This window comes from Phyllostomus hastatus, unplaced genomic scaffold (genome assembly GCF_019186645.2).
Source record: "Phyllostomus hastatus isolate PE091 unplaced genomic scaffold, TTU_PhHast_1.1 phas_contig_477, whole genome shotgun sequence".
Classification (NCBI taxonomy): Eukaryota; Metazoa; Chordata; class Mammalia; order Chiroptera; family Phyllostomidae; genus Phyllostomus; species Phyllostomus hastatus.
The window spans coordinates 4,420,715-4,445,221 of NW_025333889.1; the positions used below are offsets into that span (position 1 = coordinate 4,420,715).

At 60.3% G+C, this 24,507-nt stretch overlaps 1 protein-coding gene across 1 annotated transcript in view; it reads right to left on the reverse strand.

Annotated features, from left to right (window-relative positions):
* EFHD1 (EF-hand domain family member D1) overlaps positions 1–24,289 on the reverse strand; it is a 39,604-nt gene extending 15,315 nt beyond the window's left edge. Inside the window, exons 1-2 of the mRNA XM_045845859.1 lie at positions 23,669–24,289; positions 699–846 (exon numbers count right to left, since the gene is read on the reverse strand). Of these exons, the coding sequence (XP_045701815.1) occupies positions 699–846; positions 23,669–23,997 (477 nt within the window). The 5' untranslated portion in view covers positions 23,998–24,289. The remainder of the gene's footprint in view (positions 1–698; positions 847–23,668) is intronic.
* Positions 24,290–24,507: the final 218 nt, after the last annotated feature.

Below are 24,507 nucleotides of genomic sequence, written 5' to 3' on the forward strand. Positions count from 1 at the left end.
AAACCCAGACATGTAAGGCATGGCCTTCCCTTTCTTCTGGGGCTGCGTCCTCACCGCAGAAGAAACCACCTGGCCTTGAGACTTTTCTCCCAAAACAGAGAGGGTCTTATCACCCGTGGGGCATCCTATGGGCTGAAAAAGTGTGAATCTACGGGCGTGCTTTCAGGGATAAATCTGTACTTGCAAAATTCTGCCTGCAGTTTCAGGGCTCACGGGCCAAAAGGCCCATTCTTGGACTGCTGGGGAGGAGGTGTCTACAGGCACAGGGCAAGACCCTGTGTTTGGTTGCTTTTTTTTTTTTTTTTTTTACTATTTTTAAATGCTTACTATAACAATGAAATGTGTTCATATATAAAAAGTATAAAATTATAAAATCACCAAAACTTTGCACCCACAAATATCTACTATGAATACGTCAGGGACCATCCTTCCAGATTTCTCAGTACGTACATGGTTTGACCTAAATGAGGTTTATCCGACCCACACTGCCTTTCAGTCTGCTTTCTGGGCCTCCCCCACCCCCCCCCGAGCTGAGGTTCACCAGCCCCTTAGATTATTTAGAAAAACAGAACTGTAGGTTAAATACCCAAACAGCGCTCTAGAGAGGCCAACGCCATTTGTACTCCAAGGGACTGTAAATTTGAGGGTCCTCTCGGGGACACTCCCCCCGAGGGCTAGGAATGGCGGGTCACAGGTACCTCACGGAAGCTGAGCTTGCCGTCGAAGTCCTCGTCCACCTCCTTGATCATGCTCTTCAGGCCCAGGTGGGTCTGCGGGGCCCCCAGCTTCTCCATCATCAGCTTCAGCTCCATCAGGTCAATGAAGCCGTCCCGGCCGGAGTCATACCTGCGGGGTCAGAGGAAGGACATCGATGAGGGACGGCCAGGGCAAGGGAACACTTGTCACTCTCCCACACGGTGCGTCTTTGGCCTCACTGATTGAAAAATGACTCGAATACCTCCTGCTTTGCAGCATCCTGACCGCCGCATCAGACGGGACCCACCCCCTCTCCTCCAAACACCTTTGGGCTCTGCACGCTGCAATTGCAAGTGGGTCTTGCACTGCGTGTTTGTTTCCACGTCTCGTCTCCATAACTGGGCCACAGTTTCTTGAGGATGAGAAATATTCCTGTTGACCTTTTTCCCCCATTTCAGCCAATAAAGATCAACTGAACCTCCTGATGCTGGAGCCAGAGGAGCTGCAGGAACACGCCCCACGCACCCACTGTCTTTACACGGAGCAACCAGAGCCTCCCCGGGGGCTCCTCGCCCGCATCCCACCAACCCCTCCTCCCATCCTCCTGTCTCCTGCTTCCTGCTCCTGCGCCAGGCTGTGACTCAGGCCTGGCCCCTGCGCTCTGGCTTTACGCGTTGCCCTCTGGCTTGCTCGTCCAGTCCCCAGGTCTGAATGGTCACTTCTGTGTGAGTGACAGCAGAGAGGCTCTGCCCTCTTGGCCAAGTTTTAACCACAGAGCCAGTGCCTTTGCTGGCTGCCCCTCCAGCCCCCAGATGCCCCACGTGGGGGTCCCAGCCCTGCCCTCTACTCCTGAATGTCTGGGTCAGCACAGTAGGTCTGTCTTTCTTTCTCCCTTTCCTCTCTTTTTCTTTCTTTTCTTTTCTTTCTTTCTTGCTTTCTTTCTAGAGAGAGGGAAAGGGAGGGATAGAGAGAGGGAGAGAAATATCAATTGGATCCCTCTCGCATGCCCCAACTGGGGACCTGGCCCCACAACCCAAGCATGTGCCCTGACGAGGAATCGAACTGGTGACCTTTTGGTTTGCAGATGACCCCAACCCACTAAGCCACACCAGTCGTGGCCCAACAGGACCTTCTTTACCCTTCTGTCCTCTGCTTTCTCCTGACCACTCCACCCCCCTCCTCCACGCACTTGGGCCGTTACAGCGTTTCCTCACAGACTCCGTGGCCTCCTTCCAGTCCGTCTGATTTCCTGCCACCCAGAGTTCCCTTGCTGCTCGAGTACGAACCCCTCACTTTTAAAAAACAAATCCGTTCAAAATCGCCAAACGGCGGAAACAACCCACGTGTCCACAGATGAATGAATGGGTAAGCAGAATGTGGCATATCCATTCGATGGGATGTGGCATATTTATACGGTACAGCGTAATTCGCAATGAAAAGGAGTGAGGTCCTGATACACGCTACGGTATGGATGAGCCCTGACAACATGATGGTAAGGTTAAAATAAGCCAGGCACGGAAGACGGACCCTGCCCCATTCCATTTACGGATCTGTATACGGAGGCACCTAGAAGTCACGGAGACAGAAAGTAGAATGCGGTTACCAGGGAGGGGGGAGAGAGAGGGGGGAGTTACTGTTCCGTGAGCTAGAGCTTCAGTCTGGGAGGAGAAGAGCGTTCAGGAGACGGATGGCAGTGATGGTTGCCCAAGAATGTGAATGTGCAGCTCCTAATTAAGATGGTCAATTTCACGTGTATTTTACCGCTTAAAAAACTAAATAATCAAATCCAGTTTCTCCACTATCTCTCTCACCCTTCCCCCGACCTAGCGATACATGTCCAGCACCACTGGGAACCGCGCCACCGCCCACGGGGAAATACAGCCTGCAGGCACCGGAAATCTGTCTCTGTGGGCTGGTGGCGCGGTGAGGCTCACGTGGTCGGCCGGGAGAGAAGGCCCTTTCTCCCCAATGCGCTCCGTTGCAGCCAGCGTGGCTGACCGATGCCATGCCCCCCACCCGGAACACACCGCCCGCACACCCCGGATCTCTGCAGTGGCCTCTCTACACGCCAGAGCTCAAGGAGCTGCCCCCTCCCTCCCCGGCTCTCCAACAGCACCCACGGGCGGCCCTCCTCTGGCACTCGGTGACGTCCCCTTGCACTGCAGGGCATTTTCGAGCCCCAGCTGCCGTGGCTCTCACTAGCACGGCTCGCTCGCCGGGAAGACGCACCGTGCAAGATGCTGATGGAGGCAGATGGGACCCCTAGACCTGTGGGCGAGCTGCGAGGACCCTGAGGGACGACGCAGGGGTCTGGGGTCTGGAAACAAGCAGGGTGCTTCTGGGTTTCCAGGGAGCGGGCGGAGTGTATGAACCCCAGAGGGACCAGCGCCGGATCCGGTGCTACCGACGATGGTTTGTGAGCCCTTAACGCAGGAAGCAAGGATGCCCAGGGTTCTCTAAAAACAATTCAGGGGTGGGCCACATTCACTTGGCCTTGACTCCTTTTTAAAATGACAGCTTGATTGCGCCATGACATGCAGAGCATGAAATTCACTCGTTTAATTTCCACAATTCAGTGGTTTTTAGCACATCCACAAGGATGTGCAGCCACCATCGCTGTTTAATTCCAGAACATTTTCCCTGTTCAATTCCAGAACATTTGCACCACCCCCAGGAGAAATCCGTACGGTTATTCCCCACGCTCCTCTCCCCAGCCCCACCTCCCAGCGGCTGCTGGTTTGTTTTCTGTTCCTCGGTGTTTGCCTCTTCTGGGCATGTCATGTGAACGGAATCGCCCCATGTGCGGCCTTCTGTGTCTGCCCCTTTCACGCAGTGCCCCGTTTCCGAGGCCCACCCTCATATCAACCAGCACTGTATTCCTTTGTATGCATTGCCCCCAAAGGCCCTGCTGTGTAAATACGCTGTTTTATGTCGTCGGTAAACACCTGAGTAGTTTTCGCCTTTGGTTGCTGTGAACGACGCTGCAATCACACTCACGTACACGTTTCTGGGTAGATCGGCGTCTTCACCTCCCTCGGGTGTGTATCCAATCCAGCGGGATTGCTGGGTCCTACGCTCATTTGCGTTGGAAGCGAGATTTTCGAGCTGGTCCGACAGAAGGCCTTGGCTGACCCGTTATCTCTGCCAGGGTGAGCCAGGCCCCTGTGCGGCTTCTGAGGGAAAGATAAGCGGGTGTGGATGCCTGTACAATTAGGCGGACGGGCTGGCAGCTGTAGGTCAACCCAGGAAGGGTGCCAGCTGTCACACTGGCTTCGGGGCAGAAGCCAGGCCCCAAAGACCTCAGCAAGCTGGTGATGCCCGGGGGTCACACGGAACAAGGAGGAATGTGTGGTCCTGAACACAGAGCCGCCGCGTTACCCAGCAACCCCACTCCTGGGTGCAACTCCGAAAGGAGCGAAAGAAAGCAGGGCCTCGAACGCGTTCACAGTGGCATTCTTCACAGCAGTCCGAAGGGAAAACCACCCAAGTGCCCACCGACGGGTGAATGGATAAACAAAATGTGGTGTGTGTGTGTACAGCGGAATGTGGTTCGGCTTTAGAAAGAGAGGAAACTCTGGCAGGTGGACAGACACTGTGTGACTCCACTTGCACGAGGTGCCAGGAAGAGCCACACTCACAGACACAGAGTGGAACGGGGGCGGGGGCGTTATTATTTCGTCGTTCCTGTGAGCGGAGCCCCAGCTCCGCAGGATGAAAGCCTCTGGAGACGGAGGTGGTGATGGCTGCACGGTGACGTGAACGCACCTAATGCCGGCGAACTGGACACTTACTTCAAAGTGGGTGAGATAGTAAAGTGTAGACCTTATCACCGTTTTTTCAAAAAGGCAAGGTCCCAAAAGTAGGCCCCCCCCCCACCCCGCTTCTCCAGTGCAGGTTTGAGGGACAGAGGTCGGGGGCCCGTGTGAGGGTGGGTGGGGATTTGTGGGACTGCAGGGAGTGTGGGTGTAACAGGGTGCAGCCAAGGGGGGGGGGCCCAAATAGGGATTTGGAATGGGGTCCAGAACTCAAGGTGTCCAGGAAATATTAGGATGTGCTCACCCCTTCCCGCCACAGGTGTGGGTTGGAGGAAGGGACACAAGGAGCAGGGCCATTGAGAGCTGTTTTGCATAGCAACAGCTTTGCAGCTAACCTCTGGTGTGGTCATTTAACATCTCTATAGCCTTTAACTGGTTGCATAGATATGTTAAATAGCTGTGGCCATGCTCTGAGCTAGGGGAATGGAAGTAACTTCCCCACCAAGACAGAACTGGGAGGCAGGTCCCCCCCCACCCCGCCCCAAGTTACAGCGCCTGCATGGGAGCTCGGAGAAGATTGGCTCCATGCCATGGGGCCATGCCTGCCCAGACTCAGGATGGTGGCCCAGTAAAGTGTAGCTGATTGTGGGAGGAGTTGGAAGTGGGGCTGCAGAGAAACATTGGCACGGGGATTTAAACTGAGACGCGGAGCCATTGAAGGGAGAACCACGCGGTTTTGCCAGAGTGGTGACTCCCACAGCCATTGTGCAGAGGGGACCACGCGGTTGTGGCGATAGAAAGGAGAGCCACGTGGCTTTGCCAGAGTGGGGACCCCCGCAGCTTTAGAAGGGGGAACCACCACCAGCTTTAGCAGAGATTGCAGCAACACAGCTGATGGTGCCGGGAACCGAGGGAGGCCTACCAGCCGAGACGGATTGCTGGGAAGAACTGGGGGCTGCCTGAGCCACAGACTTCTATTTCTTTTCCTGAGATATGGTACCCCAAACTGGGCAAAGGGGGAAGGAAGGACTGTGTGTGTTTGTGGGTGTTTTGAGGGACTTTGGGATTTTGATGAAGACATTAGGTCCCTATCTGAGGTCTGTATAGCACTAAATAAACATTTCCTTTTCACGAATCTCTGGCATGAGAGATGTCTTTCCTATAAGGCGGCGGACATAATGAACCTGGGGGGTGGTTCCTTTCGGTAATAGTATTTTGCCTTTGCTCCCCCCACCCCTGCCTTCTGTAACATGGGGGCAGCCTGAAAACCCTCCGGGGGAAACGTGACAGCAAGGACGAAAAGTTCCGAGTCCTGGACAAAGGGGTTCAGTGCACCCCCCAATAGGCTGTTCCCCTCCGGGCTGACCCCACACCCTGGGGGACACGGGCCTGGTCCGTGGGGAGCACCCGGGAAGGTGAATGGCCTCTGAGGCCCCCACCAGGATTACAGTGGCAGGAACCAGGAGTGTTGGGCCCCGGGAAGCAGAGAGCTGTCTTCAGCTCACACCGTGTGCTTCCACTTCCCGGGGGCCTTCCCAGGGGCCGGCCAGCACGGGGACAGCTTTAGCCGCCACGAGGAAGAGCTTCTGGCAAAACCAGGCAACGAGAAGGAGACCTGAGAAAGGCGAGCTCTCACAAATAGGCCGCAGGGACAGTCTCCGTTACAGGGAGTCAGTCTCAGTCAAAGTAAACAGGCTCCTTCGGTGTGGAACTTTCCAGAGCCTTCCACGCGGTCATGTGTCTGAGACGAACCGGAGAGAAACAGCACACAGACTCGCCTGACCACCCAGTTCTGCGCGTCTGGGGAATTTCCACCTGAGGAGGTGAGCCTGGCACCCCGGGGTTCCACGGGAAACACTTTGGGAAACATGTCTCTGGGCCAGGCCAGGAGGGTGGCCAGCTAAGCGGGCACCACAGCCGCCTCCGTGCGGGAATTGGGATGAAATGTCCTCCACGGGCTGCCCAGCGCCCGGCGCCCCAGGAGGAGACTGAGCGATGGAGGGTGGTGCGTTCAAGCTGGGAGTCCCGGGGGGTGGGGTGGGCAGGCAGGCAGACACCGAGAGGGCGACAAGAGGGCGACAGTCTGAACGCAGAAAAGAAAGGAAGGAAAGAGAAGGCAGGAAGGGCGCAGCCACAAAGCTTAAGCGAAAAGACCGGGGAGGGCCCAGGAAGAGGAGGTAAACTGGGGCGAGGATGGAGATAAGAAAGGCCAGGGAACAAGGCAGGAATCTGTCCTCGTGGGGGCGGGGCGGGTAGGGGGACCAGGGTTCCCGTCCCCTCCCCTGGAGGGACAAGGCCGCCCCAGCACAAAGGGGCTATGGATTGGCGGCCGCGTGTCGGGGGGGAGGGGAGGCACTCGGAGACGTTCCTTCTTGGGTTTCTGCTCTGGGTTTCGGGCTGAGAGGAGTCCGGAAGGTTTGGGAGACATGTCCTTTAGGCCCTCCAGCCGGCCACGCACTCCCAGCCTGCGTCAGAAAGGGCCTCGGCCAAGCCTGCGAACAGGTTAGAGGAGCCGCCGTTTCTTCCACTGGGCAGGACACTTTGGCTGGACCCCTGTTTCCTGCCTGGACGCAGAGGCGAACCCCCGGGGTGCAGATTGCAGGCAGAGAAAGGGGCCGCAGCTGCAGCTGGGGCGGCCCTGTGGGTGTCCGGCGTGGAGCCACCAGCTTGGCACAGGAATAGACGGTGTGTGCACAAAGAGGGGACATCTCCGAGGCCAAGAAAGACAGGGGAGAGAGGGGTCACGAGCCAGCCACCGCCTGCCCTCCCGGGGACTCGGCAGAGGCAGCTTTCCCGTGCCCCTGCTGGAGGCGCGGGCCAGGAGCCATCTCCGGAAGCCCTGGCAGGACTAGAAAGCGGCCACCTCGGTGGCATCCGCAGCCCTCCCCGTGGAGCCGGCACTGGGAACTCAAACCGTCTATGAGGGTCTGTCTGTAGTCCCTCCCTTCGGGGCCAGCGTTTGTTAAGAGGCAGGAAGACCTCCCCCAGCGCCACCTCGCTGCTGCTCGCTCCGCTCTCTTCTCACAGCGCCGGGGACGGCAGACGTGTGACGCATGCACGGCGGGACTCACCGCGCCCAGGCGCCAACACCCAGCACCGGCCTGCTCTGCAGCTCACAGCCCAGCGTCTCGCACGCTAGTCCTCTCCATCCTGACAAGCCCCGCGAGGAATTAATGACAGCTGCCTGCAGTCATCGTTTTATTGAGAGCTGGCCGAGGGCCAGGCCCCTGTGCTAGGTCCCCTCCCTTAGCTCCACAGGGCTGTGAAGTGGTGGTTCCTCACCGCACTGGACAGGCGTGGCCGCCGAGGTAGGCAGCAAAGCCAGCTCCTGAGCGGCCAGGACGAACCTGGGAACTCCCGAGCGGGAGCGTGGCTTCCCACGGGTGCAGGGAATGCAAGTTCACACCACGTGCCCCTCTACTCGGTGGGGGGCTGGGTGGGGGCACAGGGCATCCTGGGCACACCAACGAACAGACCACCGCTGTCACTGTGAGGCTTAGACACCTTTTACAACGACCTCTGGAGCCTGCAGCAGAAATGCCGGGAGCCATGCTGCTCAGCCCTGACTGTGGCCGAAGCCGAGTTTGGTCTTGGGGCATCCTGCTTGGGACGGCCCACGTGTGCCGAGCCACTCCCCTGTGGCCAAGACCGTGCTGGCGCTGCCGTCTTGCAAACGTGTGGACGAAGTCTCACCAGCCAAGCTCTTCACGTAAACTGTGACTGGTTTAAACCCCCAACACTCCCTTGAGGGATATAGCATCATTAGGCTGATGAAGAAACTGGGCCCATCGAGGTCAGCCAGCCCCAGGTCCTGGGGCGGAGTGAGGTGAGTGAGGAGAACCCCCATCAGGAGGCCCGAGCCTGCAGCCTGACCCTGAGGCTGGGGAGACACGGCCACCAGAGGTGGGTTCTGGGGAAGGAAGATTCCATACCAGGTTGCCACCCCCGCCCCCCTCTGCCCCAGTGATAGTTAACCAAGATGGAGACAGGTTAGCCAAAGCTAAGGCGGAGAGAAGTTTGCTGGGAAGTCAGGGGTTAAAAAGGCAAAGGCCTTTCTGAAGGTTGTAAGACTTCCTACAACAGGACCACATCCCTGGCTGCAGGCCCCTGAGCAGGGGCACCACGGGCTGGCCCAGGGGGGTAAACGGTCATCTTCTTCAAGGCGCTCAGAGCCCCTCTCCCCAAGCAACTGCCACGTGGAAGCCCCTTTAGACAAGGCGGTCTGGAAGCTGCATATCTCACTGCAAACTTCTGGGCCTCTAAGAAAGGCGAATGCAATCGGATATGTTGTCTTTATTCTAGAAAACCCTTTTGCTGTCTGCCCCCAAGGAGATGCTATCACCTTCCCTGCAACTTGGAATCCAGCCCTGAGAAAAAGGACCAGCACCTCAAACAGCCTGCCCGGGTCGCGCCCACCTGCACTGCCCAGCTGGCAGGGCCACCTGCCAGGCATCTCCCCCTGGAGACAGACGGCACTTCCCAGCGCTGGGATGTGGGACCCGGTCCCAAGGGAGCCTGGAAGGGGAAGGCCTGGAGAGGGAGGTGGCCCGCCCGGTGAGGTCCCCCAGGGTCCCAGTCCTCAGCCCCTGTCTGGGGCTCTCTCTCTCCCTCCCTGCAAGCCTGGCCTCAACCTGCATTCACACCAACCCCTCACCCCCATGTCAAACCATCAATCAAACTACAGGGTCCGGCAGAAGTAAGGCCCGCTTGAGTGTGGTTGGTAGGGTAATAACATGGGTGTAATAACTTATTGTCTTAACTTGAATAATTCACCTAAAACATCATATGGTGTGCTTGCGTGTGACATTGGTATGCTACAGAATGACAGGCTTATGACTTTGCAATAAAAGGTTTTGCAGTAAGAAGCAGCATTACTTGCCAGACCCCGTATGCTCTTTCCCTCCCCGTAGTGTACCCATCTCAACTGCCTGCAGCCACACTGGAGTTCCCGTGTAAGCCCTTGCCTGCCCGCTACGAACATCGTAGCTCCTTCTTTCCGATAATTTAAATGTAACCCAGATCTCTCACATTAAAAACAAGCCAGGAGACTAAGGAAAATCCACGTGCAATCCCAAGACCCCGAGCCCTTGCTCGTTTCCTGCCGCTTCCCTCCAGCCCTCCTCTGGGTTGGTGGTCTTTTCCCACGTTTTTGCTTTAAAATGTCCTCAGTCCCTGTCATATTTGTACTCCCCAGGATTTGTCCGGGAGACTTAGGTCCCCATCGGGCCCCTGGAGACGTCCCTGCAGACACAGGCGGGGTTCGAGCCCAGCCCTGCCACTCGCTGGGGAGAGCCCTGGGCTGGGGGGCACTGGGAGCCCGGCCGCACCTGCGGGGTAGGAGAGGCGCCACCGGAGACAGCACGCCTGCACGGGCCGCACCCAGGAAGCCTGCATGCAGCCAAGGAGCAGAGGGGGCTGTTTCTGAAAGCAGCACCTGTCGGCAGCCACGATCAGGGCGCAGACAGCTCCCAGGGCTCCTGCTCTGAATGGCTGTGCACGCCCAGCTGGGCCTCGGGTTCCACCGCCTTGGCATGCTGGAGGGAGCCCACACCCGCAGCTTGCTGTGGCCGCTGGTGCTGAACCCCCACGAGCCCAGCCTGTCCGGTGTGAGCGGGGCAGGTCTGCTTCGGAAGGTTCAGCCTGGCCAGAGGGGCCCCGCTGGGGCCTAATCCTCACCTGCCGCCCCCCCGCCGCAGGAGGCCCACTAGTGAGGGGGCAAGGGCCCGTCTCCAGGGTCTTCCCAGAGCGGTTCCCTCCTCTTCCCATGAACCACTTGCCTCTCGGCTTCCACTGGGCCGAGCCCCTGGGTTTTCTTGGTTTTCACTGCACCAGAATAATCTTGCCTTAGAAGAAAAAAGAAGCCGCCGGCCTTTGTCTGCCTGTGGCTCGGCCATCAGAAACTCCCCAGGGATCCCTCAGAGCAGGGGGGGCTCTCAGGAGGCTGGCAGCGCCCCAGAAAATGCCTCAGTGTTGGGGGGATTGCCCCCACCTCAGACCTCATGGCGGGGGTGGGGGGCATCAGAATACCCTGCTCTTCCTTAGAAAGGCCTTGTACGGGAGGCATGCATTCCAAACGGGCGGGGGCCGGCCACTCAGGGTGGGGTCCCCGGACCAGCCCAGCCAGAGAGGTTAGAAATGCAGACTCTCGGGCCCTGCCCCAGACCCGCTGGGTCAGAACTGCACTTGTATGAGGTTCCCTGTGGTGCCCCGGCTCTTTCGAGCAGGAGGAAGGCACTGTGCCAGGATGTCCCCAGGGCAGGTGGCCTTTTCCGGGGTCCTCCCCCGTCTTCCTGTGAGTGTCCCTATCCGGGCCTATCTACATGAGCCCCAGGGCTCCCCAAGGTCACAGGACTGACCTTCCTCCTCCAGACCCTGCTGGCTGCCCCTTCTCTGAGGTTCCGGTTTCCTGGCCTTTGTGTGGACCCTCCCCAGCTGTCGAGGCACCTGCTGCCCCTTCCCCCGCTTCAGCCCTCCCTGTCTGCCCCGGGCTGGGACTCCGAGTGTGTCACCACGGCAGGCGCAGGGAGAGAGCGCCCGCTGTGAGCGAGGGCTGGGCTGGCAGGGGGCAGGGGGGCGGGGGGGCAGGGGGGCGGGGCGGGGGACTCCGAGGATGCTCGGAGGAGCTCCATCCGCTCTCACTCACCACCTGGCCCCCGCTACCTGCTCTCCTCTCAGAGCAGAGGGAAGCACAAAAGCCAGTCCCAGCGGGGAGGCCGGGGCACAAAGAGACCGTTGAGCTGTGATGAGGCTGGAACTTGGGCAGAGCCGGGAGTGGAAGGAGGCAGCTGGGACAGAGGAGCAAACGTGCTGAGAGGGAGCGCCCGTGGCCAGGCCAGTCCGGAGGGGCCAGGTGTCCCCCAGAAGGGGTTGCAGGCCCCTCCCACAAAGCATTCTGGGAGAGGGGTGTCTGCCTAAGAGCAACAGGGGGCGGCTCCCAAAGGGTCTGGGGCAGAGATGTGAGTCAGATAGCTGTTTTGGAAAGACCGCTCAGCTCAGTGTGCAGGACGGATTCTTGTGGGCGCTGGCGGGCACACTGACTAGAGCAGGGGGCCCTGGGTGGGGAGCACACACAGTCCTAGCCGTGGAGGGACACGGGGGGCCATGGTGAGGTGGGGGTGGCCCTGGGCACAGGCGAACACCAGCTTCACCTGTTCTACAACAGCCAGTGCCGTGGGGGCTCACTTCCGGCCAGTTCCTTCCTTTTCTGGTGCAAGGCCAACCTCTTGGCAGGCTGCAGTGGCGTTTGGGTCCCATCCCCACCCTCAGCCACAGCGCCCTGGAGTTCCATACACCACACACGATGTCTGAGCTCATAAAGAAAAGTGGGGGCACAGCTGAGGGCGCCCCCAACCCCACTACAGAACACCCGCTGTGTGCTCAGCACCTCGCACGACAGCAGAGGAGGCGGAGCCAGGGGGCAGCTACCCAGGCTTCGGCACAACCAGGGAAACCTGCTTGGCCCCAACTGCACACCAGGGAGTGCCGCTACCAGGGGCTGCCATGCAGATTCAGGAGAGGTGGCAAGGGGTGGGCGCATGGGACTGAGCCGAGCTTCCCCGCCCCGCGACCCCCCTCCCACCCCTATGCTCTCTAACTGGATGTGGGAAGACCTCAGTGAAGGAGGCTTGGCTCCATGCCAATCCTCCCGCCGATGCCAGCAACCCAGAGTGGAAACACAGCACACGGGTCCCCACGGTCATCGCCAGAAGAACACGCCAGCGACGTCGCGGCAACAGGTCAGCGGTGCAAAGGGTTTCAGCCGCACTGAAGGCACCAATGCCCAGAACCCCCTGACCACCAGCGACAGCATGGATGAGCCTTGGGCAGCTTCTGACTCAGCAGCGCAAACAGTAACTGTTGTTCCTTCTGCTGGAGCCAAACGGGCCCCCCTGAGGAAGGTGGGAGACGGCAGTGGCTGGCGGAGGGCTGCTGGGGCAGACTCCCCTGGCTCAAAGCCCTGCTGACATCACGTACTGTGTGTCCTCGGGTGAGTTACTCGAACTCTCTGGGCTCCCAATTCCTCCTCGGTCCAGCTTTTGCCAAAATTAAAGGAGGCAGATAAACTCTCGGCTTATCAACGAGGGCTCACGTTTAGTTTTGGTGGATATCATCTCATTAAGAGAAAGGCCCTAGCGCTGGCCAGTTTGGCTTGGTTGACTAGACCATCGTCCCGTGCACCAGAAGGTTTCAGGTCCCTTTCCCCATTGGGACACACACCTAGGTTGTGGGTTCGATCCCCAGTCGTGGCACATTTGGGGGCAGCTAATCAATGTTTTTCTCTCGCATCGTTGTTTCTCTCTCTTTCTCTTCCCCCTCAAGTCAATAAACGAGAGAGAGAGAGAGCGAGCGAGCGAGCCCTGGCTGGTGTGGCTCAGTGGATTGAGCGCCAGCCTGCAAACCAAAGGGTCTCGGGTTCGATTCCCAGTCTGGGCACATGCCTGGCTTGTGGGCCAGGTCCCCAGTTGGGGGTGCGCGAGAGGCAACTGATCAATGTGTATTGGTATTTCTTTCCCACTCTTTCTCTCTCCCTTCTCCTCTCTCTAAAAATGAATGAATAAAATCTTCAAAGAGAGAGAGAGACCCTGATCCTGGGGGCCCCCCTTGGTCCTTTCGGAAATCAAGGCACTCTGGCTGGGTTTGGGCAGGTACAGGTGGCTGGGGATTCACTTTGGGAGTGAGTGGATCTGGGGGTTTTGAGTTCCAGGCAATGCAATCCACCCAGAAAGGAGGTTGAGAAGAAATGGCTGAGGTTGTGAGATCAGGACACTTGGGGCCAGGGAAGCCTCCCTGAGCAGTTACTGACTGGGGGGCGGCAGGGCCCAGACCCTTCTGATCGAGGTTGTGAAAATGCTCGAGGGTCAATTCTTTGCTCTGCATCTGCCAACTCTCCTTAGCTCCTAACTCTCCCCAGGAAAGTCCTGAGGGGCCAGAACACCAGGCAGAGGGGGCCCTAGAAACATACCTCTGGGAATTCCCAGGAGCCCCGTGAGTCTTGGGCACCCCCAAACAACCTGGGGTCAGGCCTGGGGCAGGGCCCCACCCCTCCCCTCCTTGACCCTCAAGACCAGGAAGAGTCTGGGAGGGAAATGGCCAGGGGGAGGCCAGGGCCGCAGGTCCAGTTGGAGTGGACAGTGGGGGACAAGGCCATCCCTCCAAATGGGAAGGAAGAGCACGGGGGCTGTCCCCACTCCGGCCAGCAGAGTCTGACTCTGCACCCCCCGCTTCCCTGCCGGCCGGTCCTTTCCCTGTGCCCCTGCTCGGGCTGGCACCAGCTTGAGTCCAGCAGCCCTGCATGCTGCGGGCGGGGGGTGCCGAAGGACCTGCAGCTGGCTCAGGGGACAGAACATGGGGCTGGACCTGCTGTGACCTAATTAAGGCCGTGCCTGCACTCCAAGTAGTCACGCGATCTTGGGGACAAGCTGAGAAGGTGGTCACTTACCTTTTTCCACATCTCACTTACAGGCGTGTGCCCGGGTGGCATGTGCTCAGGGACACTGCTCGGAGGAACTGTGCCACCCCATCGAGGGCTCTGCCAGCCCTGTGCGCCGCGGGCTCCCCTGGGGCACTGACCGGGGCACCCTGTGCAGCTCCAGAGGCTGAGTTCCGACCCTCTACAGGGGTCAAGGGACCCCTGCCCGCCCACAGCCTTGGGGTGAAGGGGGACCAGAGGAAGAAGTTGGCCACACAGCCATAAAGAACGGCCCCTGCCTTCCCAGGGCAAACACTATGGTGGGGGTGGGGGGGCGGGGAGCCACACAAAACCGGCAATAATGGGCAGACATAACAACTCAGGGTAACCAACCAGACGATGCGGGGCACGGGAGGGAGGCTGGGGGCCAGCTGGGGCTGGCCTTGAGGGTCACCACGTGGAGGCTGGGCTTTCTCCCACGGGCCATATATCGGGAGCCGCCCAGTGCTGTGTGCGGTCCCGACCCACAGCGGCATCTGGAGAGGAAAGCAGCGTAACGAGACCCGGGCTCTGGCCGCGGTCCCGACGTGCAGGAGGCAGCTGCCCAGGCCCGGGGTGGGGCGCCCAGGGAGGCCGGAGGTCAGGCGGCCTGCAGCGGCTGCGCCACACATGGCTGCGGGCTGCGGGGGCGGGGAGGGTGTCGGGAAGACTGGGATCCGGGGCCTGACACGCTGGGCGGCGGGACTACGTTAACGAGAGACCCTCCTTGGCACAGGGGACAAGAGTGCAAGCCCCCCAGGTCCAAACCATACCACCTACCCCGTGTGACCGTGTGCGGGTTACCCAGCAATTCTGGGTCTCAGTCTCCTCATCGGTAACATGGGGGGAGGGGGGGATAATAGCACCCACCTCGTAGTGATTCTGATGTGTGAATGCTAAGAACGGTGCCTGCACACAGTAGGTACTCTGTACGCAGTGACTGTTAGCCGCTGCTGGGGAGCCGGGTGCTCAGCAAAGTTGGCCCTTGTAGGGCAGTAAGGTCGGGTGGCGGGAGCGTGGGTGGGGCAGAGACCAAGGTCGGCAGGATCAGGGGCCAGACCTGGGCCTGGGCAATCTGTAAGTCCCGAAGTACGCCCTCCTGTTTCCCACAGAGCTGAGCCAAGTTGGCAGAGGGCTACAGGGCTGTTGTCGACCCGCCAGCAGCCTTGCATCCCAAGAGACCAGGCAGCTACACCACCCACCAGACGGGGGCGTCATCCCTTCGGAATCAGACCCCGGGGGAGGCAGGAGTCCCAACCCCGCCACCGCTTGCCAGGGCCTGGAACCAGGAACCGGCGGCCAAGGAGGCTGCTGCTGGCACAGGCCACCCAGTGCTCCTCTCCAGACCAAAGAATGCACCTTCCTCCGGCCAGCCCAGGGGTGGCCGGGCTGCGGCGGAGAGAAAATGAAATCAGGCGCAGACACCCCCACACACCCATCCACCCACACAACCCGTTCAAAGGCCTCCACGCTGGGCGAGGGGCCCTGGCAACAGAACCCCGGGCGGGCCCTGAAAGGCAGGAGGGCCACCAACACAGGTGACCCCCAGCCGGAGGTGGCCGCCGGCCCCACGCCTCCCTGCCTCCCCATCGGGGGCCGCTTCTGAAAGCAACTCACCCCGGCCAGGTGGCTCAGTTGGTGGGAGCATTGTCCTGTGCACCAACAGGTTGTGGGTTCGATCCCCAGTCGGGGCGTGTATGGGAAGCAACCAATCAATGTTTCTCTCTCTCGTGCACACACGCCTTTTCCTTTCTCTCAAAACAATAAACACACACACAAAAAAAAACAATAAACACATCCTCGGGTGAGGGTTAAACATATATACACTTTTCTTAAAAGGAGGAACGCAGAGGCCTGAGACTCGTGATGATAAAAAAGGACAAAGGGGTTTGGGGGGCGAGGCCAGGGAGAAGAGGCAGCGGTGGCAAAGGGGTTCCCGAGACACGGCGGGTGAGGGGTGTAACCGGCGAACGCACCCGGGCAGCCGGCCGGCTGGCCGGCCCTCCAAACACAGAGGCGGGTGGCAGCTCCGGCAATGCCGGGCTCTCTGACGTGGAAGGACTACCTGGGACGAAAGTCGTTCTGCCGAGAGTGGGCCCAGGGAACCACTGACACAGACACGCCCCCCACCCCCGATACTCTCACAGGGCCACCAGCTGCCCGGGACCCACACGCAGCGACAGAGAGAAGTCGCAGGGGCCCCGATGAACAGGATGCAGAGGGGGGCAGCAAGTCTCCGGAGGAAAGGCCCCCTCCACTCTCTGGCTCCCGGGAGCCCGGGGGACGGGCGGCTGGCCCCCTGTTCTCTGTCTAAAAGCCCCTCCCGCAGACACAGAAGCTCAGAGCGACGGAAGAAAGCCACAGCACACTCTCGGGAAAGACCCCCAAAGGGCCCCTCCCCTTCCTCAGTAACTGCACTCCCGTTGGGGCCAGGTGCCGGCCCCTCAGGGAAGGGGACCCAGCTGTGTCCCCACCAGGGTCATCACCATCCTCCGGACCGTCGCTGGCCTGGGTGGGCGCATGGGCCAGCGCCGGCCGTGGGATGCCAGAGGCCGCCCTGCGTAGGGGAGAGCTGGGCAAGGTTTCCTCGTTGGTTCGAGGAAGCCCAGGTCTTTCCTGCCCCCGATTTTCACGACTGGGTGTGACTCGGAGAACCTCGCTGTCTCGCCGCCGGCCCACAGGCCACTGGTGAAGCTGACAGGGAGCGTGGCAGACGGCGGCAGGGGCGGACCCGACCTGAGCCCTTGACCCAAGCAGCCAACACGCCCAGGGCCCTCCCTGTCTCTGGGTTCCCTGCAACGTGAGATGGTGCGTGTCTCTGCTCCTCGGTTGGCTCGGGGCGGGGTGCTCCACCCCTGGGGCCAAGGGCCTCCTACCTGCCACACTGCACAGTGGCGTTTCGGCCTCGGCGTCCCGCCCGGGAACGGGCGCGCCTCGCCTGCGGGTGGCCACCCCACCGGAACGGAGCAGCACGAGGCTTCCACCTCTAAGCCGTACAAAAATATCTTTACTGTTTTACCGGAAAATGTAAACAGGACACATCATACTTTTACAATGAAAAAAAAAAAGTGTTTTCTTTCAGCTGTGAGAATCTCCTACTTCTCTCCAAATCCATGGATCTCAGCTTTGGGGAAACGGTTCACAAGCCCCTTGGAGAAGGTGATTTCCGAGGGTCCAAAGACTTGAGGCGAGGGACCCCTGCTTGAACCATGGGGCCCGAGGAGGCAGACACCCAAGGCCAAGGCCTCTGGGCCACCAAGTTTTCCTGGCTCAAACACACCTTGGACCACCTCCGGGGGGAGTAACACCAAGGCAACCCTCTCGAGGGTGCAGAACGTCACCCCAGGGACCCCAGCCTCTGCCCTTTCTCCCCCGCAGGGCGGCAGGCCGGCCCCAGCGAGAGAAACCCCAGTGAGGGAGGAGGTAGTGACACCACCACGGAATCTCGCGGCTCCGGAATTGTTGCCTAGAACGTGGCGGCAAACCCCGGCCGCAGCCACAGGAGTCATTGGGACACAGCCACGCCGGCACGTTTGGGAGCTGTCTGTGGCTGCTCTCCGTCATCACGGCAGAGCTGAGTGGTGGCAAGAGAGACCCCACACAAGGCCAAACACACCTACCACGTGGCCTTGGCGGACCGAGCCTGCCCACGCCGGCCCAGAAGGAGCCTGCAAGGTCACACAGCCACCCCTCAGCCCCCCACGGGCTCTCACCCCTTCCCGGCGGCGAACCTCTCGCTCCAAGAAGCCGGGCCGCCCGCTTTCCCACGCAACGCCAGAGAAGGGGGGCCGGCCGCCTCTGAGTTAATTCTTCTCGTTTCTCAATGGCTCCGACTCTGAGAAAGCTCCTTTTTCTCCCCACTGCAGCAACACTGTAGCTCCCTTCCACGCGCCCTCATCCCCCACCCCTGCCCTCTGAGGTCACACGGGCCAAGCCCCGCCACGCTCCAGGCCCCCAGCACCCCCTCCTTCGGCTCCCGCGCCAGTGACTCACAGAGGGACCGAACCCCCTCCCAGTCCTGGCCGGCGGCTCTCCTCCTCCGGCCGTGCCCAGAAACACCGGGACCTGCTGCTGCGGGGCAGCAGGATGCAGCACCCTGGCGTCACAGTAACCCCAGCACCCTCGCAGGGTCTGCGAAGGTGCGTGGGTGCCTTGTACCAGGGTGCTGGGTGGCTTCTCCAGGACTTGCTTCCCCCCCTTATCAAGCAGCACCACGCTAAACTCAAGCCACTGTTAAGAGTCTGCTGAGTTCCTCAAGGGCAGAGAGACCCCTCTGGACCAACCTGCATGACCCCAGTCCTTGACAGAGGCCCAGCGGCATGAAAGAATGACGAGCTCACAGACAGCAGGTGAGAAAGAGGCTCCTCGCCATCGTCACTGCGGTGCCAGAGGAGTGTGGGTGGTGCTGGCCTTGGGAGCACGCAGGCACGAGGCAGGGGTCACGGAAGGTCACGCAGCCTTGGCGCCGGGTCACTACGGGGCCTCAGGCCATGTCTTGGCAGGCCACTGAGCACGGGTCGGGTTTCATCCTGCAGGACGGCAGGGACCACGCTCCAACACTCGGACGTCCCCATACTCGGGCCTCCCCAGGAGCGTCTAGGGCTGAGGACCAGCGGCGCCTGGATCATCATCAACCCTCAGGAGACACAGCAGCACGAAGAGGCCACGGAGGCTCTTTCCAGGAGGACTGCAAGACGTGGTGGGGGCCACTCCCTGGGAGCGCGTGAGAGGTATGTGAGAGAGTGCATGGGTGTCAGCGCGTGTGGAGGCACACGTGCAAGGGTGCGCACCGTGGGCACGCGTGAGACAGGGTGCGAGAGCCAGCACGTGCAGAGCCTACCTAGCAGGTGCGCTGGGCTCCTAACCTCAGCATCTCTTCCCTGAGTCAGACCGGCTGGCAGCCGCCAGCTCCCACGACCTGACGCATCTGGCAGGTCTTCACAGACCCGCCGGGTCGGCCACACCCTGTGTGCACCAGACCCTCCCAAGTTCAATGGGGAAGGTATTTCTATTTCCTGGTTAGACTGACAGAGGTCGGGGGGAGCTGGGGGGCACCCCAGGCCCCAGGATATAAATGCAGTTAGAGTCCCCTGGCCCACCCAGCCTTGAAACCAGGCACTTGTTAAGTAATTGTTCAAGGAAGAAACGGGGAAAGGACTTTTTTTTTTGACATAATGTAAGGCTTTAATAACTCACTCAATTTTGGATTCCCATCATTCACATTCTCACAGCATGAGACGGCTCTGTAACACGGAGGGAGGAGGAGACTTCTGAGAGAGGGAGAGACATGAGGAGGGAGAAAACTCCTACAGATATAAAAGTGCCAGGCTCGTCCTGGCTGGTGTGGCTCAGTGGACTGAGTGCCCACCTACAAACCAAAAAGGTCACTGGTTCGATTCCCAGTCAAGGCAAATGTCTGGGTTGCAGCCTAGGTTCCTCAGTGGGGGGCTTGTGAGAAGCAACCAATCATTGTTTCTCTCCCTCTCTTCCTCCCTCCCTTCCCCTCTTTCTAAAAAAGTAAATAAATAAAATCTATTTTTTTAAAAAAAGCGCCAGGCTCTGTGAACCACCAGAGCTCCTCCCACACGGCGGGCACCACACACGCTGGCAAAGAGAAACCGACCAGAGCTGACACTGGGCGAAGAAAGTTCCAAGTCACGCCGTCTTTCCGCCGGAGACTGACGGAGCCAGCCTGGGTCCTGCTGGGGTGCCCCGCGGGAATCAGACAGGCCCCGGGGCCCCTCGCCCCACCCTCGGTCCAGAACAGCCCAGGGTGCAAATGCAGCACAGGCGAGGGAGGTGAGGGGGTGTCAGATCTAAGGCAACCCCCACCCCGCGGACTGGAGGAAAAAGCACTCAGCGTCCATTGGCGTCTCCTTTCCCATCTTTAAAGTCCATTCACTCAGAAGATACTAATGAGAATGGGCAGGCACCCCCCTTCCACCCCACGTTTAGCGGGTTTCTCGCCCCCTTTCTCCTGCCCCCACCCCGTTCTCCCCCATCAGAGAGCAGACTGTGGACCAGAAGACCCCGGAAGGGGCTGGGAGGAGGGAGATAGACCAGCAGTGAGGACTTCCGGGGCAACCTCGTCTTTCTGGGGTTCAGTGGTGCCGGGGGCGGTGGGGGTGTTGGCGCGGCTCCATGACATCATCGCTTCGGATTCTTAATAAAAAGGCAGCTCTCTCCCGCCGCCCAGCGCTCCTCTCCCCACCCTCTCTTTGGGGAGTTGAAACGCAAGCTTTTAAAAATGCTGCAAACACATCGCGGCTGCACGTTGCGATGCAGCGCTCGGGTCCAGCCCTGACGTGGCTGCTCTCATTACCGCCCCCTTGGAAAGAGGCCCCTGGATGAGGTTCCGGGGTAATTGAAATTTCCTGTCTAACCTTGACCACGCCGCCAGCTCACGTTACCGCTCCGGCCGCGCAGGGCAGGGTCAGTTTCTCCCGGGGCCTTCTCACCCTGCGCTGAAAATCAGGCCACTGTTCTGTGGGCGCAGGCTATCCAGTAACACGCTTGGACGCGGAGAGGGAACTTTCTCTGGCGGGGCTGCCGCGGCCTCTGGCTTCCCATACACGTTAGAAAATTCTTTCTCCTACAGCTCGCCATGGAGGAGCCAGGATACAAAGACCGATGACCCCCCCTACCCCCACCCCCACCCCCAGAACCCAACAGGCTCACAGGCCAGGGAGGATCCAGTTTTGGGTTGTTGTGGGGTTTTTTTTAAAGCCTGAAAGTGTAAGAAATCCCCAGGCAAAATCCTTTTCAATACGAGAAATCACATTCCAAGATCAAAGCGCAACTGGCAGGTATCTGCCCAAATCCATCTGGCCCCGAACAAAAAGAGGGAGCGCGCTCCATATCGGTCAAGTGAGGTTCCGCGCGAACTCCGCGGCGACATCGGCCTCTGGATCTGGAAACTGATTACAAGTGAAATTCTTGCTGAAAGTAATTGCGCCGCCGGCACCAGCGGGGGTGGGGGCTCTGTGGGCGTGGCTTCGTCTTTGTACTTAGAGGCGACTCCATCGGAGTCCGGATTGGGCTTTGGAAAGCCTGATGCCCCTTCTGTTGGGGGTGGGATCACTCTGGCTTTGGTTGGGTCTCTGCCGTGCCTCACTCACTTAGATAACCTAAGCTGGTTAAGAGTCTGATGTTCCTGCCCTGGCTGGTGTGGCTCGGTGGATTGAGCACCCGCCTGTAAACCACAGGGTTCGATTCCTAGTCCGGGCACATGCTTGGGTTTTGGGCCAGGTCCCCAGTAGGGGGCGTGTGTAAGAGGCAACCACACAATGATGTTTCTGTGTCTATCTCTCCCTCCCTTCCCCTCTCTCTGAGTCTGACCTTTCTGAAGGCTCCTTGGAAGGACCTGCCCCTTACCCCCCGGGAGGGGGAGAGGAGACAGTCATGATGCCCCATGGTCTGGGCATCTCTGCTTACTCCCAGGATGGGTTGAATAGGGTTCCCCAAAATTCATGGCCATCCAGAACCTCCTCCGAATGTGACCTTCATTGAGTCTTTTGAGTCTTTGCCGATGGAATAAATTTAGATGAAGTCACACTGGGTGAGGATGGCTAGTGACCACGTGACCGTGGGCCTATCAAGGCAGAGCCCAGAGCCCTGACATGCCTGTGGTCACTAGGTCAGAGCAGCAGCGGTCAGGGCATCACCCGCTGCCACCCCCTGGTTTCCTGCCTCCTCAAGGCCCCTCTGAGTGGCCATTCAGCTCTGGGATCTTCTGGACCTTCTCTGCCTGAGCCTGTTGGCCCAGAGGGGCCGCCCGCACCCTGCTGCCCTTGCCCGGGCTGGGGCAGGCCGCGAGCCCCCTCCCACCCAGGAAGAATGCTGTGGGGCTTGGCCTTTGGGGATCTGCCTGCAGCATAAGACCAGAGGTGTGTCTCTCCACTAGAGCCGCTGCCATGGTCCTGGCACCGAGGGTGGGTGGACACTACAACTAGAGGCATCCAAGTGACAGCATCTCCCAGTCAGAGGAGCCCCTCACGCTGGTTGGGTAGGTAAGGCAGCATGTCGGCCGCCTCCCAGGTGCGGGAAACTGGGAGAAACACCTGCAGGGGAAACCGACGAGCTCAACTAGAGGATGCTGAGTTTTTGGAAGCTCAGGGCTGTGGTAGGGTTGCGGGGAGGCGGTCTTGGACAGGAACAGTAGTTGGCTTAAGAAAAAGAGAAGCTAAGCACAGCTGGCATCATCTGAGCACCTAGATCCAGCCGCACCTGACCACACATCCCTTGGTACTGTGGGGACTCCCTTTGTTACTCGTATGTAGGCAGCCAGCTAACAGATAATCCTCTCAAAGACTTTTCTGCACGAAGAAAAACATAGTAATACGAACAAATAAAGGAAACCCAAAGCACCGCAAAGCAACCTAAAGGTTGCCAGATGCCGTCCCCAAATTCAGCTGGACTGGGGGACCTGCTGGTCCTCCCACGGAAGGCTCAACCCCAAACAGATCCAAGGGGCTGCGACAAACCGCTCACCCCGTTGTTCTTCCACCTCTGCCCCAGTCGCCCGCACTCTTTTGCCCCAACTCAGCTTTCCGTAACTGCCCAGACTAGCCCGGCCAGGTGCGGACACCAGAGGACAGTGCCTGGAAGCGAGGGACTGGGAAGTCGGGGTGTCAGGCGAGCGGGTGAGGCATGGTGGCCTCTGGGTGCCAGTCTCTGCTGACCCCCCCCACCCCCACAGTGGCCGGTCTGGACAACAGCCCAGCCTCAGGCTGGGGCCGGGGCCCTGGCACACAGCGCCAGCCACACGGCGCCCTTAAATAGACCCTGCACGCAGAGGACAAACATTCCAAGCGCTTTTTAAAACGCCTCGAGCATGACCTGGCCGGCAGCCTCTGCTCCCCCAGGCATTTTTCTGGTCTTAGCTATATTCTGGGAATAGCATTAATAGCTCGGCTAGGAGCTTACAGTGTGTAAAATAATTTATGGCCCTGAAGGGCAGGAGCGACTACTGCTCCCACTCTTCAGATGAGGAAACAGAGGCCTCGGAGGCTCCCGGGCTACACGGCAGGACTGGCGGGGGGCTCTCTACACTGACTTCCCCGCCTGGTGGGGCCTACCCAGCAGGGCAGGAATGAGCCCCCAAGGGAACTGGCTGCCAGCGGCCATGTCTGGCTCCGACGCGCGCCAACAGACAAGGCGACACTCCGGGAGGCTCCGGGGACCCGCTCGATCCAAGAACGTTCTGATCTTCTGCGAAGACTTTAACCAAATCCCAGTTCTCAGCCTCTGTTGGTCCATCGGACCCCGCGGGACAGCCAAGGATAACTTTCCCCTTTTATTGTAAAAGATAAAGGACAACGGGGCTGGTTTCTCCCTGGGGAGGTGAAAGCTGGCAGGTGAGGTGCGGCGCGTCTCGGTTTCCTAGAAGTTGTGCTCTGAGCAAATCTCGGAACCAGCCCGCGGAGGGGGCGGGACCCGCGGTGGCCGCCCCGGAGCCCGCGAGTCCGGGACAGCAGGACCCGGGACTCGGGCTCGGCTGCCCCGGGGAAGTGCTGAGCTGGGTCTGCGCGTCCTGCTCTGGGTGCCCCCAGCCCAGTCGGGTCCCCGCACGCGCCGGCACAGACTCGGGGGGAGGCGCACGATCAGGAGCGTTGCGTCCAATGCCAAGAGCACTAAGGCACCCTTGCACTACCCTGTCCTGTTCCCCCAGACCCCCGGCCCGAAAGAACCACCGCCACCTCCCCCTTCTCTCGCTCCCAGGTCCCGGGCTTGGGGCACTCGGGGCGCACGGCGCAGGGCGGGCGCTCACAGTTTGAACATCCTCTCCAGGTCCTTGATGAGGCGGCGGCTGAACTCCGGGAACTCGGTGTAGGGGTTGAAGACCTTGCAGCGGCGGGGCCGCGCCGCGCCCTCATTGATGTCCAGCCGGCGGCTCAGCTGGGCGCTCAGCTCCGCGTCGGCGCTGGCGGTGGGCGCGCTGGCGGTGGGCGCGCTGGCTGGCAGCTCCGGCTCGGGCGCGGGCTCGGGTGCGGGCTCCGGCGCGAAGGCGGCTTGTGATGCGGGCTCCAGGCCGCCCTCCTGCGCCTGCTCCCGCTGCAGCCTCCGCTGCAGCTTGCGCGCCAGCTCCTCGCTGGCCATAGCGGCGGGTCAGGGACTCGGGGACTCGGGACCCGGCGCGGGGACTGGGCGGGCGGCGCGCTCCTGGCGGCTCGCGGCGCTGCGACGCTCTGCCCCGGCGGCGGGGACCCGGCGGTTGGGTGGAGCCACCGTCTGGGGACGGGGGAGGGCGGGGCGGAGCCGAGGCTTTAAGGAGGCGCCAGGGCTTGGGGACCGCCCGCCTCGCCGCAGGCCACAGGTGTCTGCGCGTCCCGGACCTGGTCCCGCTCGCCCCTTCCCGAGGCTCCGGACCTCGGACCAACTCGGACCTCGCCGCCGGCGCCCGCTCCGGGGCGGGGGAGGGGGGGCGCTGCAGCGGGGAAAAGTTTCACGGCCGTTCGGGCGGTTCCTTTCTCTTCCCCCAGAAAAGCCCCGACTGGAGGCGCTCGCGGCCCAGACCGGCCAGGGGTGGGGGGAGCCAAGCGCCCCGGCGTCACCCGCGTGTCCCCACCACTCCGATTCCGAGGGTGGGACAGGGTGGCACCCACCGGT